The sequence below is a fragment of the Melitaea cinxia genome, chromosome 6 (assembly GCF_905220565.1).
Source record: "Melitaea cinxia chromosome 6, ilMelCinx1.1, whole genome shotgun sequence".
NCBI classification, from domain to species: Eukaryota; Metazoa; Arthropoda; class Insecta; order Lepidoptera; family Nymphalidae; genus Melitaea; species Melitaea cinxia.
Window position 1 is genome coordinate 12,769,249 of NC_059399.1, and position 17,712 is coordinate 12,786,960.

Sequence of the window (17,712 nt, forward strand, 5' to 3'; positions counted from 1 at the left end):
TACCGTACGAGTTAACAAACTTTAATGAACAAAATTAATTTTTGAGTCAGTTGTTTATGTATTATCCGTTTCCCCGCTGAAATCATTGAGAAATATAGGATGATATCTTCTCGCATAAAATAAATGGATCATTTTATTATTATTTTTGTTAGTTAAACTTTTTTAAACTGCAAACTTAAACATTCTAATCATTTCAGTCTATGCTTGTTACCATGTCTTTATTACATTCTTACTTTTTACTTACCTAGTTTAACAGTCTACCCAGTGCGTCATTAAGAAATAAAACTATAACAATAGCGACAAAAGTCGGCCAAAATATACAATTTGCCTAAAGACATAACTGCCTTCATTTCAATAATTGTTTATAAATTTTACCTATATTATTACTATTGAAAGGAATTCTTCACTCCGATTAACATAATTATTTACGTTGCTTATCGACCAACTAAGGAAAGTTGAATTTTTTATTTTACAATATTTGTTAAATAATAAAATCGTCCAGTTTAATACAATTTGAAAAAAAAATAGTTTAAAAGTTAATAATTATAATATAAAATAATTAAATATTACAGACGTTCGTGAATGCCGCGCCGCATGGATGGCGCCGCAACTATGGCGGTTGCTCGCCTTCTTTCTGGCGGCTGCCACACTCACCGTAGCTAAGTGTATGTACGACTTTAAATTTTCATCTTTAAAATTGTAGAAAACCAAAACTTGTTCATCTTAGATCTGATGATTTTTTTACTAATTTACTTGACTATGATACTTAACATACTTACTGATTCATTAACTACTAGCAACAACCAAGTACAACAGCAACTCGATTGCTAGTTTATTTGATGGTTCTTCCGTAGGCATCTAGCTAGGTACTGGTCTGTTTTTGTAGTCAAACTTCTTTACGTGCGCTTGACTTGGTGAGTAAGCTGTTGAATGCGTGACGTGAAGAGAGCGTTACGAAAAGTGTGATTGGGCGAGGCGAATGCAAGTTGAGAGGGAGATACAAGTTAGGGAAGATAGAAAGAGAGAGAGTTACGTTTCGTAAATTTTATTTCAGTCGTGTGGTCTAAAGCACAACCTTTTTTTCAAATTTTTGATATGAATAGTATGTTTGTCAGAAACGTTACCAAACATGAAGTTAAGGGCAAGAGAAGAAATGCAAGCGCGGGTACAACCGCGTTGGTCGACTAGTGCTATTATAAAATATGCAAATACATCTTAGACAAAACCCGTTGTGAAGGAAGTAAAAACATAAACTTCCATCATACATACGCACCATAAGTAGCATTATAGTGCTTAAGTTTCTCACCATACATGACGCTGGGAACGGCATCGTTTCGAAGACCAATGCGTGATACTGCCCTAAAGTGCCACATCAAGGCCGATAAAAACTAGCCATCCGTTCACCCGGAGACAGCGGATAATTTAGGTCAACACCTGCTTTGTGTCCTCTACGCTCTTTACATTTTAATCAAAACCTCTTTTGTTGTCAATTAGAAAGCAAATAAGTTTATATTTAGTTTTATTTGTAATACTTAAAATATCTAAATTTTCCAGCAACCTTTACAGAAAACTAGGCTTAGAATTAATATCAGAAATTTATTATACATTTTTATGAATAATATAACAAAAAAAATTAATAATAATAATAATAATAATAATAAAATGTTTATTTCATCAATAACCAACACATTACAATAATAACACAAAGGTTGACTTCTTCTTTTGAGTGCAATAAGCTCCCGTGCCAGAAGGAGTCACTCTTCCTTAACACACTCATACTTAATAGAAAGTTACAAGACGAAGCTTTAAGCTTTACAGGGAATACAATTAAATAAAAGAAAAAAGAAAATTGTTAGTAATAACCTGTGTGAATGTGTGTGTGAGTGTGTGTATGAGTGTGTGAATGTGTGTGTGAGTGTGTGTATGAGTGTGTGTATGAGTGTGTGTGTGAGTATGTGCATGTGTGTGTGTGTGTGTGTGTTTGTGTGGTTTTTGTGTATAAAGAGCTAATTCGTTTTATTTTATTTTTAAATATTAGGTAATAATATATTTGAATAATAAATGAACATACATATGTGTAGGTATACCTTTGTAAGTCTAATATATGTTTGTAAAAGTTTGAGCAAAATATAATTATAACAAGTATTACAAAGTTTAGACCATTTATCATAATCTATCACTCTACTTTTTTCAACACTTAACTAATTAATGACATTACTTATTATTATTTTTTCACGAAATATAGATGCAGAACTAGAGTCATGGAAAGGAGCCGGGAGACCAGTAACATCAGCACAGGAAGCTGAAGACGAACGTCATGACGCGGAACTCCTCGCCGCCGTTCGAACCTCCATGAAGCAATGGGAAATCAAAAGATCACGCACAAGGTTTGATAAATTATACCTACATAATACAAAGAAAGAATTACATAACGTTCTTCACTAATAATATATATAATTAAATAATAAGACTGAAAAAATAAATGTATTACATAAACTTTTAAATGGACGACTCTCTCCGGCTATACTTACTCATAATTACCTATATATGATAACCAAATAACTTTTATAACTGTTGGTTTTGTTCATTTATAATTGCTTAGTTAATTTAGAGATTCTTCATTATATTTTTCAAATAATAATATAGTTTTACTTTAATATCTGTGTTTTACAGGTTTTACTCAATGTTAAGCGGTCTATATTCTTCCTAATAATAGAAGAAGTAGGTTAAGCTATTTCTGTAACTTATTTCAATGTTAGCGCTTAACTATTTCTGCGCAAGTAAGCACTGGCAAGTGTACTATATATTACTCATCATTAAAATCTGAAAGTACACAAAGAATCGAAATAATATATTTTCGGAAAGCTAAAATAACGAACCCAATGGTGTTTATTATCAATTGAAACTTTCACCGAGTAGCGGTGCCGTTGTAGATGTGATAAAATCTCGCAATGAAACGACAATAGCAATTATATTGAAATATGATTTCAAACTTAATTATTTATTTATAATAAATGATTATACATAATATAGTTTATATTTAATAAATAATGTTCGTGGGCAAAGTTCAAAGCAACGAATACTCTTGAAATCGGCACTACACTCCAATTGTTTAACAATAAATAACATACATTATTAACATACGTTATTACATAACATTTATTTCAAAAAGCTCCGAGGCAGACGTAATGATGTATTCGGAAATTTTCAACAATTATCATATCATATTTCAACCAATGTACGTAATTTACTTACCTAATTATACATATCAATTATCCTTTTGAATCATTTTCGTCATTGCGAACAGATAGACAGTCAAACAGACGAAGCAGCAACTTTGTTTTATAAAGTTAATTATTTAAAATAAGGAAAATTAAAAACAAAAAGGAGTGTTACAAATTGTTTTCAACAAGAATTATAATTTAAATGAAAAAAATATTTTGCTAAACTCCAAGTGTTAAGGTAAAGGTCAAAACAGAATTATTCAATACCGAAACATTGCATAAATATTAAATATAGTTTTTATTTTTATACAAGTAGCAATGGTATAAAAATTAAACTAAAGATAAATACTTACATATTTGATTTTATAAGAATAATAAATCGATTATATAATTCACAATAGTCAACATTAATTATGTACATTTTTTAAAGGATCAAGCGATCGCAAGGGAGTGTTTGCTATGGAGAGTTCGGTTGCTTTGAAGATACTGGTCCCTTTGCATATTTAGAGACGTTGCCGAGTCCACCGTTAGAAGTCGGAACGCATTTTCTGCTCTACTCAACAACTAACAGGTAATAGGTTTGTAACGTTACAAAATAGAACAAGAAATGTTATGTAATTAAATTCAATAATACAAGAACTAAAAGATGCGTTATTATAATCACAACAACATACAATTATACCTACCATCCTTGAAATTACAATTGTTTATAAGCAGGATGTACTTAAATTTCGTACAAAGTGAAGTCATCTTAAATAACTAAGAGATAACGTTAGTAACTGCTCTACATTTCTAAATTGCTGAGAGAATTAGATAATTCGTTCAATTTTTCAAGAACTTCTCCTCTTAGGTCGTAAATATTATAATGTTTTAAATTTTTTTAAGGTAACACCTGCTCTGGTATAGTAAGTAGTACGTGAGCCATGTACGCGTCTAACAACCGTCGGATTGCGAGTTTGATTCCCACTTGGGATGGATATTTGTATTTTTACAAATATTTCTTTCCAGTTTGGATGTCTGTCCTTGTGAATTCCCCACCATGCTTCGGAGAGCACGTTAAGCTGTCGTTCCCGGTTGTTATCATATACACCTGACAGCGATCGTTGCTCATTGTATTGTATATATCCGCCAACCCGTAGTGGATCAGCGTGGTGGATTGAGCTCTGATCCATCTCCTAGAGAGAAAAAGGCCTATGTCAAACAGCGCGATGTTACAGACTGAATCGTTACCCACTGACCTGTAGGATGATAATCGCCAAATCCAACTTCGCAAAACGTTACTATTACACAAAACATTGGTATAGGTACCTACATAGCTATGCAAAGTTTTTACATATTAATTGATTTGTATGCTGCGGGACTGCGTTTAGAATTAGGAATTTAAAAAAAAAACAGTTTTTATTACTATAAGGATTCCTTACTCAATTTTTTTTAATATATTTATAAGTAGGTTAATTATACTGTGCAACTTTGTTACATTAAACTTGAATAAGTGATAACATATTGTTTCATCGTCACAGTTATATTTATTTGTTTCTATCAGTAGCGATAATCTATGCGTACTTACTCCTCCGTACCGCCATACTGTCTCTACCGACATACGTCGAAACACATAATATGTCATATGTAGTACCTACCTACTTTTAATAAAATTGAAATCCATCGGAGGTATGGGCTAAGCAAAGTTTATACTTACAATAATTCATTCGTAAATCGTCGCATTCACAGAGGAGATCAGCCGTTGATCGCGGTTCCTGCAAGCAATATGTCGGCGGCATGGAGTTGGGCGGCGCGTGCATTCGACACCGCGCGCCCGACCCGCGTCATCGTCCACGGCTTCGGTTCCAACTGCGATAACGTATGGGTGTATGAGATGCGCTCCGCTTTAATGGCTGTAGTAAGTGATTACTAAGAACGAAATAATATTATAAATATCATTAATATTCAATATATGTTGATTTGTAATGCTGTGTAGAAAGTTGCTAACGAAGCAGTTAATAGTTAACACAAGTATACTAAAATTGAGTTGCTAATAAAGTATCGTTATGCTTCTTTTTTTCTTCAAATACGCACAATATCTTAAATATAAATCTATTAGACTGAAATCCTAAACATCTTCATGAGTGAACCATAGTAGCTCGTATCGTAAACATTATGATGACTTGACTGGTCGCGCATAAAATCCTTCGTAGGACATTTCTCTTAAACAGAATACCTACACAATGTTACAAATGTTGGTATAGCAAAAATATTTAAAAACTATATAATATATTTTTATCTATCCTAATGAGCTTGAAAATAAAAAAAAAAATCAATTAAATCATGCTGTTACTTTAATTCAATACCCTCAATCTCAGGGAGCACTAAGAAAATTTTAGTATCTAAAGTTGTAAGCAAATAACCTTTTTGTTGTAAACGGAATCGGAAAAGCTAAATGTTTATTATTCTATTTATTATACCTATCTACATCAATCTGCCGCTTTTTCCTTTATATCAGCAAAATTTACATTCAGAACTAGTAACAGCAGTCTTCCCATAAAACGAAAGCATTTGTAAAACGATAATACAAATGTGTTTTAAAAGTTATATTTTGCTTTTTGAGTAGGACAAAAACACTAATCACTAACAAATTATTTTTAATATCCACAGTTCTCAGTAAAACTCAAGTTCACTAATTGATATATCTACTTACTATCAAATATACATATATACCTACTTAATAACTATCAAATAGATATATCTACTGAACTAAAATTACTTAAATTCAAAATAGAGTTCTAAAAGTCGTAACATTTGTAGGACATGTGGCGGAGAGCATTACATATCTTTCTTTTACAGGAAGAGTGCAATGTGATATGTGTTGACTGGGAAGGCGGAGCTACAATGCCAAATTACCTTCGAGCTGCAGCTAATACAAGACTTGTCGGCAAGCAGTTGGCAATGCTATTGCGAGGTAAAACTCTAATACTTTAAAAGCTCTACAGGTAAAATAAAGTATAGCAACGTTTCTTCGTATAAAATACTATGTCCGGATGAGCATAAAAGACACGGTGCACAACAAAAAAAAGGAAAATCCAAAGCACACGTCCCCGTATTCGTATAGTTAAAAACTGAGTTACTAGCTTAAAGATAATATAAAAAATTTCATGACACATGAAGTTAAAATGTTTATTGTAACAAATAGATTAATTCAGCCTTCATCTTCAATAGGCCTCCAAGTAAGTGGTTTCCTGAGATAATAAAAAAAAGTGTGTGTGTCAGCTTCGACGCACGACAGGAGTTTACTCCTTCAGATCGACTATCTAAATAGGCACAAAAAAGGCTTAACTAGTCTAAGAAAAAGATTAATACCATATCAAATCTATACTATTATTATAAAGAGGTAAAGTTTATAACTTTGTTTGTATGTAGGGGGTAATCTTTGCAAATACTGATGCGATCATGAAAATTCTTTCACTAACAGGAAGCTACACTATTCAGGAGTGACATAGGCTATATTTTATTGTAATTGAACAAAAAATTCAGTAAATAAGAAAAAGATTAAAATATAATATCAAAATGGTAAATAAACTAGCGCCATCTATCGCTATTAGAAAACAATTGATTAGTCTTTCGACGTTATTAATTTAGTCTATCGACGACGTTTTCTCGATTTTTGATAGATGGCGTTGGAGCAACATATTATTTATTTAAGTGCTATAAAATTTGTTCTTTAAAGTGTGTTATTTGGTTCTGTAATTTAAAAATATAAATACACGGGAGCAACATATTATTTATTTGAGTGCTATAAAATTGGTTCTTTAAAGTATGTTATTTGGTTAGTATAATAATAATTAACGTCCAACGAAATGGGCACGGGTCGGCTAGTGGTAAATAAACGTAACAAATAACGCCATCTATCGGAACAATCTATCGGAAACGTCATCTATCGGAACAAATCTTTATTGGAAAACTTTGTCATGGAGATGGCGTAACGAGAAACAAAGAAGTCATTCGTTCAGTAGATTTTACTCCTCGTATTTTTTTCATACCGGGGATCTTATATGAATGATTCTTAAGGAGTAAACTCCAAAAAACAGCTTATTTTGTCAAGTGGTTCTCGCGTTATTTTATAATTATCCGTACATCCAAAAAGTTGACGTCGGCAGTGTATTTTATAGCATATTAACGCATTGTTATAAAAATATAAAGGTTTAAGGGTAGGCGCTTGCCATACTTTTCGTTTAGTGAGAATAAAGCACTGCCTTCTTAGAGGCGTGCAATACTATTTCATTTCTAATACAGGTCACAAATATATATACATATATTTTTATTATTCGTGTCTATCAGGCTTATCTCAAAATATCGACTTGCGCTTCGAGGATATTCACCTTATTGGATTTAGTTTGGGTGCTCATGTTGCTGGTTTTGCCGGATCAGAAATAAGAAACATCAGTCGCATAACAGGTACACCCACATAATTTTTCATCTGAGTAAGTAGGTATATTCTCTTGACTTTGTGGTTATCTAATATTGATTCTAATACGCATCACTTTATCCGTAGTTTTATATCTGTTTACTACTTGCTACTAAAACATCATTTTAAATGAACGTAGCATCTTTTATAACCGTAAAAAAATCTTTAAAACAATGTAACAAAAAAGAAGGTAAATTTTCAGAACAAGTTTTTATTTTATTTAAGCGATAAGCATTATATATTCAGAAATTCTTTTTGCTCGGAAAGGAATTGCAAATAGCTAACCGTTGGTACCATTTAATTCCAGGCTTAGACCCAGCTGGACCGTTATTCGAATTCCAAGATCCCAGAGCTCGTCTAGATAAGACGGACGCCAAGTTTGTGGACGTGATTCATTCTAATGGAGAGACTTTAATCCTCGGCGGACTGGGCGCCGCACAGCCACTCGGCCATGTCGACTTCTATCCCAATGGGGGGCGCGTACAACATGGCTGCTCTAATTTGTAATATCTACATCATTATATTTTTAAGTAATAGAATAACTATAATAAAGGTTTATCGTATTTGAATTACATTAGTTCATTCTTAATGTCAAATAAACTTGGCCTGATCGATTATACGATACTAGCTGTACTCCGCGGTTTAATCAGCGTTAATTTGACGAAAAAAACGTGATAATATAAAACCTCGCTAAATGCTTTTATTGCTATGAGAATAAATAGATAGTACTATGATTATATAAATACAACAGCCAGGTTATTTTATATGTAATATAAAAATTAAAAATATAGTTACATCATATATCAGCAATTTTTAAATTATCAACGGCTTAAGAACAGCGTAAATGCGTTATATTCCAGGTTCGTAGGTGCAGTATCTGACCTGGTACTGCCTTGGGCCAGTGCATCAGTCGAGGGCCGCTCGCTGTGTAACCACCGCCGAGCGTACAAGTTCTTTACCGACTCTGTTTCACCAAAATGTCATTTTCCTGCGTTTCCTTGCTCCGATTATGATACATTTTTGGAGGTGACTATAATTATCACAATATAATTACCTATACTTGAAAATGTACTAACAATTTAAAAACTGAACAAGAAAACGAAGAAGTCAAGTTACTGATCGCTATCTGTGATCAAATAAATAAACAATTTAAATACAAATTGAAAGATACCACACCAACTTGAAAACCTTTTGTTTAACTCATAACCTCTTCTTTTAACTGAAACATGGTTTTTAATAACGCTATAAATCGTAAATCGTAAATTTTTTAGAACATTAGTTCTAAAAAATTTACGAGTTCAACATTCTTTGACGACAGTACAAACTGGCGAACAATACGAAGTAGTTTTAACTAACTAGGCATACCATACTTCGATCGAATCCTTGATTTCTATGTTAGATGTACTGTCGCCTAAATAATATCTGGTAAATTAAGTCCAAAATGTGTTACACAAATATATACCTTTCGACAATCACAAAAAAAAATTGCTGAATCAACAATGCCTATATTTATGTAGGGATGCTTGACAAACAAATGACTTTTGCACTGATGTATCCCAGGGCCGTTGTTTCCCTTGCGATGGAGAGCATCGTTGCGGCAATATGGGATATTACGCAGACCGCTCTCTTGGTCGAGGTCAGCTGTACCTTCTTACTCGAGAAGAAGAGCCTTTTTGCGGTAGGTTAACTATTTACTTAAATTATCTTAGATGGCTTTTGTTGAAATGATGCTTGCTCCAATATGCGTCTTATATTACAGCTCATCAGTATCACGTGGCCTTGTGGGCAGCAAGTGAAGCAGGCGAGAAACAGAACTATGGGCGAGTAACACTCACTCTTCACGGCGATTCAGGCCTAAACGAATCATTTGCTATGACAAAGTAAGGTTCAATATTATTATGGTTTTACAAAATAAAACAGATACCAAAGTACTACTTTAAATTATTTTACACATTTATTGTTTTTTTTTTTTTTTCGACGTTTAATTATTTTTTATATCAATTATTTTTATACGTCATGACAACGAAAAATTTTAATCAATGCGAAGAAGAATTTTTTACATGTTATCTTTTTCGGTTTAATAAAAAATGTAGCTGGTTTAAGGGAACATGTTCTATTTGCCAGGCGGCCGGAGCCGGCGCCGGGCCTGAGGTTCGGGCGAGTGCTGGTGCCGCACCCCGCGCTCGGCGTGCCGCTGCACGCGTCGCTGCACTACGCGGCTTACAACGGCTGGCTCAGTGCCGGCGCACGCACCGTGCTACTGCACAAACTGCTCATCACCGACAGTTTCGGCAAGACGTCAGTTATCATCTTACTCGATTCACTCCTAGCGAGCACTACGTCTTTAAGAGATTTCGATTTTAAAAATGTCATTTATTATTCAATGTTGTATTCTAATATTTTGCTTCTTTATTATCAAAATATAAAACATTGTTTTGTTTTATTTGCAGTTCATCGTTCTGCAAAGTAATAAGGTTAACATCGGATGAGTCTGTTCAATTACCGCTAAATCCAGGCGATTGTCAAATTAGAGGGGTTCGCATCTGTTTAAATAATCATTTTTAATGTTTTTCATTTTGTAAATATAGTATAATATTCCGTTTTTTTTTTAGACGGAAGACCCCTCGAATCTTACGACCGGTGAAATAGAAACAAGCGTAAAAAATGTTACTAATACACCTGGTGAAGATCTTCTTGACAATGAACTTCCTGAAGAAAGCCCACAAAGACCATTTGCACTAGTAGACTCTTATGAATGGGAAGACACACCGGACGCCGGCCGTGCTTTTGGTATGACTAATACTAAAACAGCACCTAGTGGGCTTGTGGAAATAGCTGAACCAGTATTAAGACCCAGACTGCGCAAAACACCAAGGCAAAGAGTGGATTCACCAGATACACACGAAATATCAGAACCCATTCTACGTGCAACTCATGCACCCCGAAGCACAACACAACCCCCATCTCGCAAGCCTAAGAACTATGACGTCTCTACAACACCAAATGATGTACCTTATGATGAACGAGCAGAAAAAGAAACTACTAGTTTTGCCGTTCAATATCTGCCAGCACGACTCGCGTCATTCATCTCTAGAGCTGAACGTTACGCTCGAGATACGCTATTGCCGTTAGTTTCAGCCTACGCTCCCCGTTTGCCACTGTTTGGTTCACGTGAAGTCCCAAAAACAACAGCAAGATTTATACCTACAGAAGAAGTAAACTTAACTGACTCTATGCCCATACCCACACCTACATTAGAAATGAAGATAGAATCTCTTCGCATAATGGGTCCCCCGGGTGAAAAACGTGAATTCGAAACTCCAGAAGACCCCGACATACCAGTAGTAATTTCCACAACGACTACCTCTTCTACTACTACACCGACAACAACGACAACGACAGGAGCACTGCGTGCCGCGCCAGTGGAAATGTTGAAAGTTGTCGAAGGACCCGCTGCCTCAACTAGTACGGCCCTTCCACCAATCGCTTTGCGCAGTGAAGGCGAAAAATTATTAATCGTCTATCCAATCAATGCGAGGGACGAAAGAAAGATAAAGTCTCATTCGTTTCCCGAGGAAATGCAGTTTGAAGCACTGTACAGACACACGGCAGAACCCAAGGTGGTAAGAGTTGACTTACCCACATTTACACCACCAGTTTCGACTGAAAATCCACTACAATCGAGTCCCTCGACTCCTGGTGCTAAAATGTCGAATACTCAATACGTTCCAGTACCATATGTTAAAAGCCATGGACAAGATTCTAATATCGAAGACAAATCATGATCTGACTTAATAATATCTTATGTAAATAACACATTTTAAATATAGGCCGCATAGCTGGATTAGTTATTATTAGCAATGTATTCGTTTATCTTGTACATTCGTACTTAACCTTTTGTGAAATTACATTGGACCTTTATTTAAAACGAAACCAGCTGAATACAATAATAATAAATGTTGTGTACATATAATTTTAGTGTTAGGTTTGAAATAAGAACAAATTCTTGTTTAATAAAAATTTAATATTTATTAAACCTTCTTTAACTTCTGAAACACTTCATATTCCTCTGGAATCATTCTCAATTTGAGGCAAATTAAAACATTTTTCTCGTTGAAAATAAAAGTTAGGAAAATCAAATACATATAATGGCTCATTTTTAACATCATACAAAATAATTATGTTATCATTTAAGAAAAAAAGACGTTGTCAACAGAAACAAACACAAAACAATATTTGAACCATATTACTTAGTAAAGGAATAAGTCAATATGAGATTTTTTATAATACATATACAATCATATAGTTACATGAAGTTTAAAAAAGGTAAAAAATTTCTCGCACAAATTATATTCTTGTGTCGCAGTTGTTTTTAAACATTAGGTCGGCCCTATCAAAAATCTGAATTTTTCAATTAATATAATTATGCATCTCATAGCCTGTCATTAACTAGGTATGAGAATTTCGTCTGGATTTTTTTAAATGAGGTTTATGACATTTTTTCCATAGGAAATTAAATAGATTTCCATTCAGTTTAGTATGTAATTATTCTACTTATGGCCTTTATCTTTAATTAATTAGTCAATTTCCACAATATTCTCTAAATTCAAGACAAAGTATATAGCTTACAGAACAAATAAATACTGTTCAGCTATATTGAAATTTCGGATTCACCGTAAACAATTGGGTTACAATTATCAAAAAAAAATGGACAGCACGAGTACTCAATTGCCGACATTGATTTATAATGTTTATGTAACTTAAATTTTCAGTACAACATGGATATTTAACATTTACATATTATCTTAATCATCAAACGATACAATTTTTTCATTGCTTCGTTGTACCCTCTCATTTAGCTGTTATTAACTTTTTTTATACAATTAGGACGACAAACGTACGGTTCGCCTAATGGTAAGCGATTACCGTAGCTTATAGACGTCTGCAACACCAGAAGCATCGCAAACTCCAGGAGGCTCTGGTCATCAATACTCATCACAGGAAGACAACACTGTTTGAGAACAGTATTATTTAGCTGTGATCTTCTATAAGGTCGAGTAATTCCCTAGTCGGGCTGTCCCTGATTATGAGCAGAATATTTCTACCTGTGCCCCACGTTAGTTAACTAAATACATATTAGATTATATACTTAGTCGGTAAGCCAGTTAAATTTAGGAATTAATATAGGAAAATTAAACTGCAAGGCGACATTTGTGTTTCGAATAGCAATGTAGTAGGTCGGGGGGCTACTTCATGTACTTGTCGGAGTGCTGCGTGAGGATGCGCGCCGAGGACTTGGCGTCGAGGAACAGCGCGTGCACGGCGCGCACGTGCTGCGGGCTGATGCGCGCCGCGCCGTCCGCGCGCGCCGCCAGCGCCGCCGGCGTCAGCAGCTGCGCCGCGTACCTGGCCACACCACACGCTCGCTACTGCACTTTTTTCCTTGTTTTTTTTTTTATTAAACTAGATCGGCAAATAAACGTACAATGCGTAAACCTCTTGATTACCAATTTCACCTTTGGTTTCACACATTATAAGCCAATGTATCTAATGGAAAGAAGACATTACATAATCTTTAGATTTCGAATACTATTATAATTTGTTTACTTACCTTAGTGTGCTATTAGCGCCGACATCTGATAGTGCCGTAAGTGCTTCGTCGTCAATAGCTATCCCTTCTGTTGTGGCTCTCAATTTTAATATCTAAAATAATAATTTTATAACATATATAAATGTACTTTGCTTATAAACAGATTTTATATCTTTTTGGATAATTTTTAGTTTTTTACTCACTTGTAAAAGTTCAGCTTTATTGTACGGTAATGTACGAATAATCAAAAGCCTATCTAAAAGGTCTAAAGGAATGCCATGAGGTGATATAATATCTTCTGTACCTCTGAAATATTAAAAAGTTATTATAAATATATGCATTTTAAATACTAGTAGATGAATCAGTTTGGTATAATTAAAACGCACACCTGATTTGACAACGCCCTCTGTTAGTAGCAAATATAACTATTGGGGCAATTGCAGATTCTAAGGCACGGTGGAGATACGTAAATGTTTCTATATCTAGCATATGTACCTGGAATGTTTCAACATTGTATGTTACAAATATAAGTCTCTGATATGTATTAATAAAATAGTTAATTTGTTTTGCCCAAACTTACCTCGTCTATAAATAGAACTCCTGGCACTAATTCAGCTATTCCCTGATCAATATATTTATTGACTACTTTGTTAATTTCTTTTCTTAATTTGTCTAAAAGGAAAATACATATTTTACATTTATATAAATAAATAAAAAAAATAGTTTTCATAAGGTACATGAAATCAGACTTAAGTAGTTACCAGTAATTTCTGTTTTCTTTGGTTTCATTAGTTGACCCATCATGGACATAATATCATGTCCACCTTGAGGTCTGGCATTTGCACAGTCTAGGTCATGAAGAGTTACATCCTGGACTACTTCTTTCTTTTTGTGAACATCACCCTTAGGCAGTGGAACATATTCTTCAGCCTGAAAAATTTTAATTAGATTACAACATAAGTAAATAGATACAGAGCTTATATGAAAAACCCAAATAAATATGGAAGAGATCGCCGCCTTTACATACTTAATTTTATCTTTTTTGTGTACAATAATTCTGTGCGGTTCAGAGCTGAAAAGTGTTTGGCTAAAAACAAGAAAATCTATTGCACGTTCGTGGATCTAAAAAAGGTCTATTATCATAGTATATAGGAGTGGTGAGGAATGAATTATTATGGTCAGCATTGTCCGTGAATGGTGTGAGCAGTATCCTCATATGAGCATTGCAATCTCTTTATAGGAATTCTAGTGCTTGTGTAAGGATAAACGGGGCATACACTGAAAAATGTGTTAGACAGGGATGTGTAGATTAAACAGCCGTGTACACAGACGTGTAAACAGTAGTGTAGACAGATTAAACAGCCGTGGTGACGCCACGGCTGTTTAATCTGTTCATGAACAACTGTTTGACAGATTTAAAAGAGAATGAAAGTGAGTTGAGAATGAATTAGTTACTCGTCAAATGTCTTCTCTATGCTGATGACCAAGTATTACTTGCGTCTTCAGCCGAGAAGTTGCAGGAGATAGTAACTGCTATGAGTGGAGCTTTTGTAAAAAAGGGAATGAAGATGAATGTAAAGAAGACGAAAGTGATAGTGTTTGAAAAAAATGAGGCAGTGACAGACTGCAATATCGTGATTGGAGATAAACAAATTGAACAGTTGAATGAATTTGTGTATCTGGGTTCAAAGTTTACAAGAGATGTAAAGTGTGAGAGTGATATTGAAAGAAGAGTGAATGCAGGAAACAGGGTAAATGGAGGTTTGGCACAACTTTATGAGCAGTCGGAAGGTGTTTAACAAGGCTCGTTTGGCTGTGCATGAGGCCTCAGGTGGATGTTTCGAATCCCGCTGCCTAGCTCGGCGGCGGGGTTAGTGCGTAAAGGCATTCCCAGCGTAAAATAAAAAAATAGAAAAAAGGTGGATGTTTCGAGACCAAATAAGGGACGTCTTGAAAAAAGGCCAGGTCAAGAGTACCCTAAACAGAAGAGTATGTATGAAGAAAGTAATGAAAGTGGACGAAGCGAAACAAGTATGTAAGGATCGTAGCAAGTGGAAAGAAGTGGCTTCTGCCTACCCCTACAGGAAAGAGGCATTATATGTAGGTATGTATAAAGTTTTAATAAAATTAAAAAAATAATAAATGAAATTTGTATTGACTTTATATTGTATATTGTAAATTTATATAATATGTTCTTTACATTTCTAACCGTAGAAGTCATTGAAATTGGAGTTATTTTTGATATTATCTTCTAGTGTATTTAAATATTTTTGTGTAGATGTGGATTTGTTGTTAACATTTTATTTTATACCAAAAAGGTTAAAAACATAAATATATGACCCCTTACCTCTAAATCAAACTCAGTTGCAAACGTATCACTTCTGCCTTGTCTCTTTACAGCACCCGAGTTTGCTTCTATGTAAATAACGTCACCAACTTCAACTTTCTCTTTCTGTAGAGATTCATAGATTGTAGGATCGAGTTTCAATTGTTTTGTCCCTTTAGCTGTCTTGAGTCCAATAATCACATGTGAAACTGTTTTACCATAACCTGAAATATTTATTAAAAAAGAGGAAGGTTGAAGGGCTTGGAATAAAACTAATTTGTATGTAAGGGGCCAATTACAATGAAATTATTTTTAGCCGAAAATTTTCTTGAAATTGTTACTATGTGAGTTTAATTGTATATCTATGAAGCATCAAACCTATTATGTATAAGATTAAATACACTTACCACCGGCTGGATTTTCAGTTTCAACAGGGGTAAGTTCGGTTACCTCTCCTTCATACACTTCTTTCGTCTCTCTTATTCGAAGCCCAATAGCACGACGAAAGTTCTCCATCAGAACTTCAGTCTTCTTAATCTCTGTGCTGTATACCTCACTACCCACCATTGGACAGAATGGTACCTAAAATTCAATCACAATATTGACTAAAATCAAATCATCAAAAAATATCCTTTTTCCAATCTTTTAATATACATTTAAACTATATTATGTTACTGAAAAATGTAAGTAATCACGTAAATTTATAAATGTGTTTTCAATTTCAATTCAATGAGTAATAAATTTCTGTCAGTAAGCATCAATCCATAATCAATTAAAACTCGTAAATATTCCACTTCCACTTATCAATATGTACATTATATTTACCTTATTTCCAAGTTCCTGTGCTATAGCAAGAGCAATGGCTGTTTTACCGGTACCTGGTGGTCCTGCAAGTAACAAAGCTCGGCCTGCCATCTTTTTACTCCTTATCATGTCTACAACAATACCTGCGGCCTGTAATAAAATAATATCTGACAACAGAAGACAGTAAAAAAACATCTCCAAGAAAAATGATGTTAAGTTTACAAAACAGAATTAGGATGACGTTAGATGGGATGTGTAAAGTACTTAAAATAGCAGTAGCTTTTAATTTTTGAGCAGTGCTAAAAGTGGAGCAATTCTACTAACACTCAGGTGCCAGCTAACTAATTTCACTAACAATAGCTAAAGAACTGACAATCATAATTTCTTCGTCCTGTTTTATAGACTACCTAGCTAGGATTTTGTTATTATTATCTCTTAAGAATAACCAACCTAACCATACAAATGATGGTGCGACAAACACAAACTTCAGTTAACATGACTTACATTTTTGTGTAATGAAATTGAAAAGGAAATATCTTTATACCCTGAGTGTGCAAATCTTACATCATAACAGCAGAAAACCAGCTAAATGACCGCCTAAGTTCGTAAGCCCAATTTCTAATAGGTACTCAAATGTTACTGGACTGTTTACGTATCAAGACAATATATTATTATCATCATAATATTGAGTGTGCGAATTAATATTTAAAAAAATTACCTATATAATTCTATAACGCGTGGAAAAAATAATTAAACACCATGGTAACAAAACAAAACTAACCTTCATGTTTGATCAATATCTTACACAAAGATGTTTATTACTTTACTGATAATATTTTAGTTCAAAATTTTGAAGTGTTTACAACTTATTTTTATTATTTATGCTAGTTCCTTACCTCTCTAGCGGATTCTTGGCCCACGAGACCGGCTGCCATTTGAATAGGTACACCATTTTCGTCTAATCCCAAGCCCTTTACATGACTGTGTGCGGATATTCTTTGCGTTTTCGCAGTACTTTTCACTTCCTCGATTTTCATTTTCAAAGTTTTAATGAAATACTATCAAATCAATTAAAATTTTATTTAAAGCAAACTAATATCAACAACTCGAACGCCTTCACAATTTAAGACAATTAAGAACCAAAGTGTTAAGAACGTGCAAAGAATGAGTCTGTCTAAGGTCTGTCTGAATGAGAATGTAATGAGAATTGAGAATGTGTTATGTGTATCTTCTCTTATATGTCTGTGTGTGTATCATATATTTATAATCTATATAGCTCACCACAGACTAGCAGAAACCAGAAAAAATACTA

The 17,712-nt window shown here is 34.1% G+C and overlaps 2 protein-coding genes across 2 annotated transcripts; one reads left to right on the forward strand and one right to left on the reverse strand.

The window, feature by feature from the left end:
* Positions 1 to 598: 598 nt before the first annotated feature.
* On the forward strand, positions 599 to 11,716 carry LOC123654385. Its single transcript, XM_045590295.1, has 13 exons — positions 599 to 665; positions 2,246 to 2,387; positions 3,655 to 3,795; positions 4,953 to 5,121; positions 6,063 to 6,177; positions 7,554 to 7,670; positions 7,988 to 8,183; positions 8,541 to 8,706; positions 9,241 to 9,358; positions 9,440 to 9,560; positions 9,805 to 9,978; positions 10,131 to 10,215; positions 10,293 to 11,716. The coding sequence occupies exons 1-13, from the start codon at positions 599 to 601 to the stop codon at positions 11,463 to 11,465; spliced, it is 2,784 nt and encodes a 927-aa protein (XP_045446251.1). The 3' UTR covers positions 11,466 to 11,716.
* LOC123654386 (ruvB-like helicase 1) lies at positions 11,687 to 17,599 on the reverse strand. Its single transcript, XM_045590296.1, has 10 exons — positions 17,297 to 17,599; positions 16,422 to 16,550; positions 16,004 to 16,178; positions 15,618 to 15,820; positions 14,032 to 14,200; positions 13,851 to 13,942; positions 13,659 to 13,765; positions 13,474 to 13,576; positions 13,292 to 13,383; positions 11,687 to 13,086 (listed from the first exon to the last, which is right to left on the reverse strand). Exons 1-10 carry the CDS (start codon positions 17,435 to 17,437, stop codon positions 12,927 to 12,929), a joined length of 1,371 nt encoding a protein of 456 aa, XP_045446252.1. The 5' UTR covers positions 17,438 to 17,599; the 3' UTR covers positions 11,687 to 12,926.
* Positions 17,600 to 17,712: the final 113 nt, after the last annotated feature.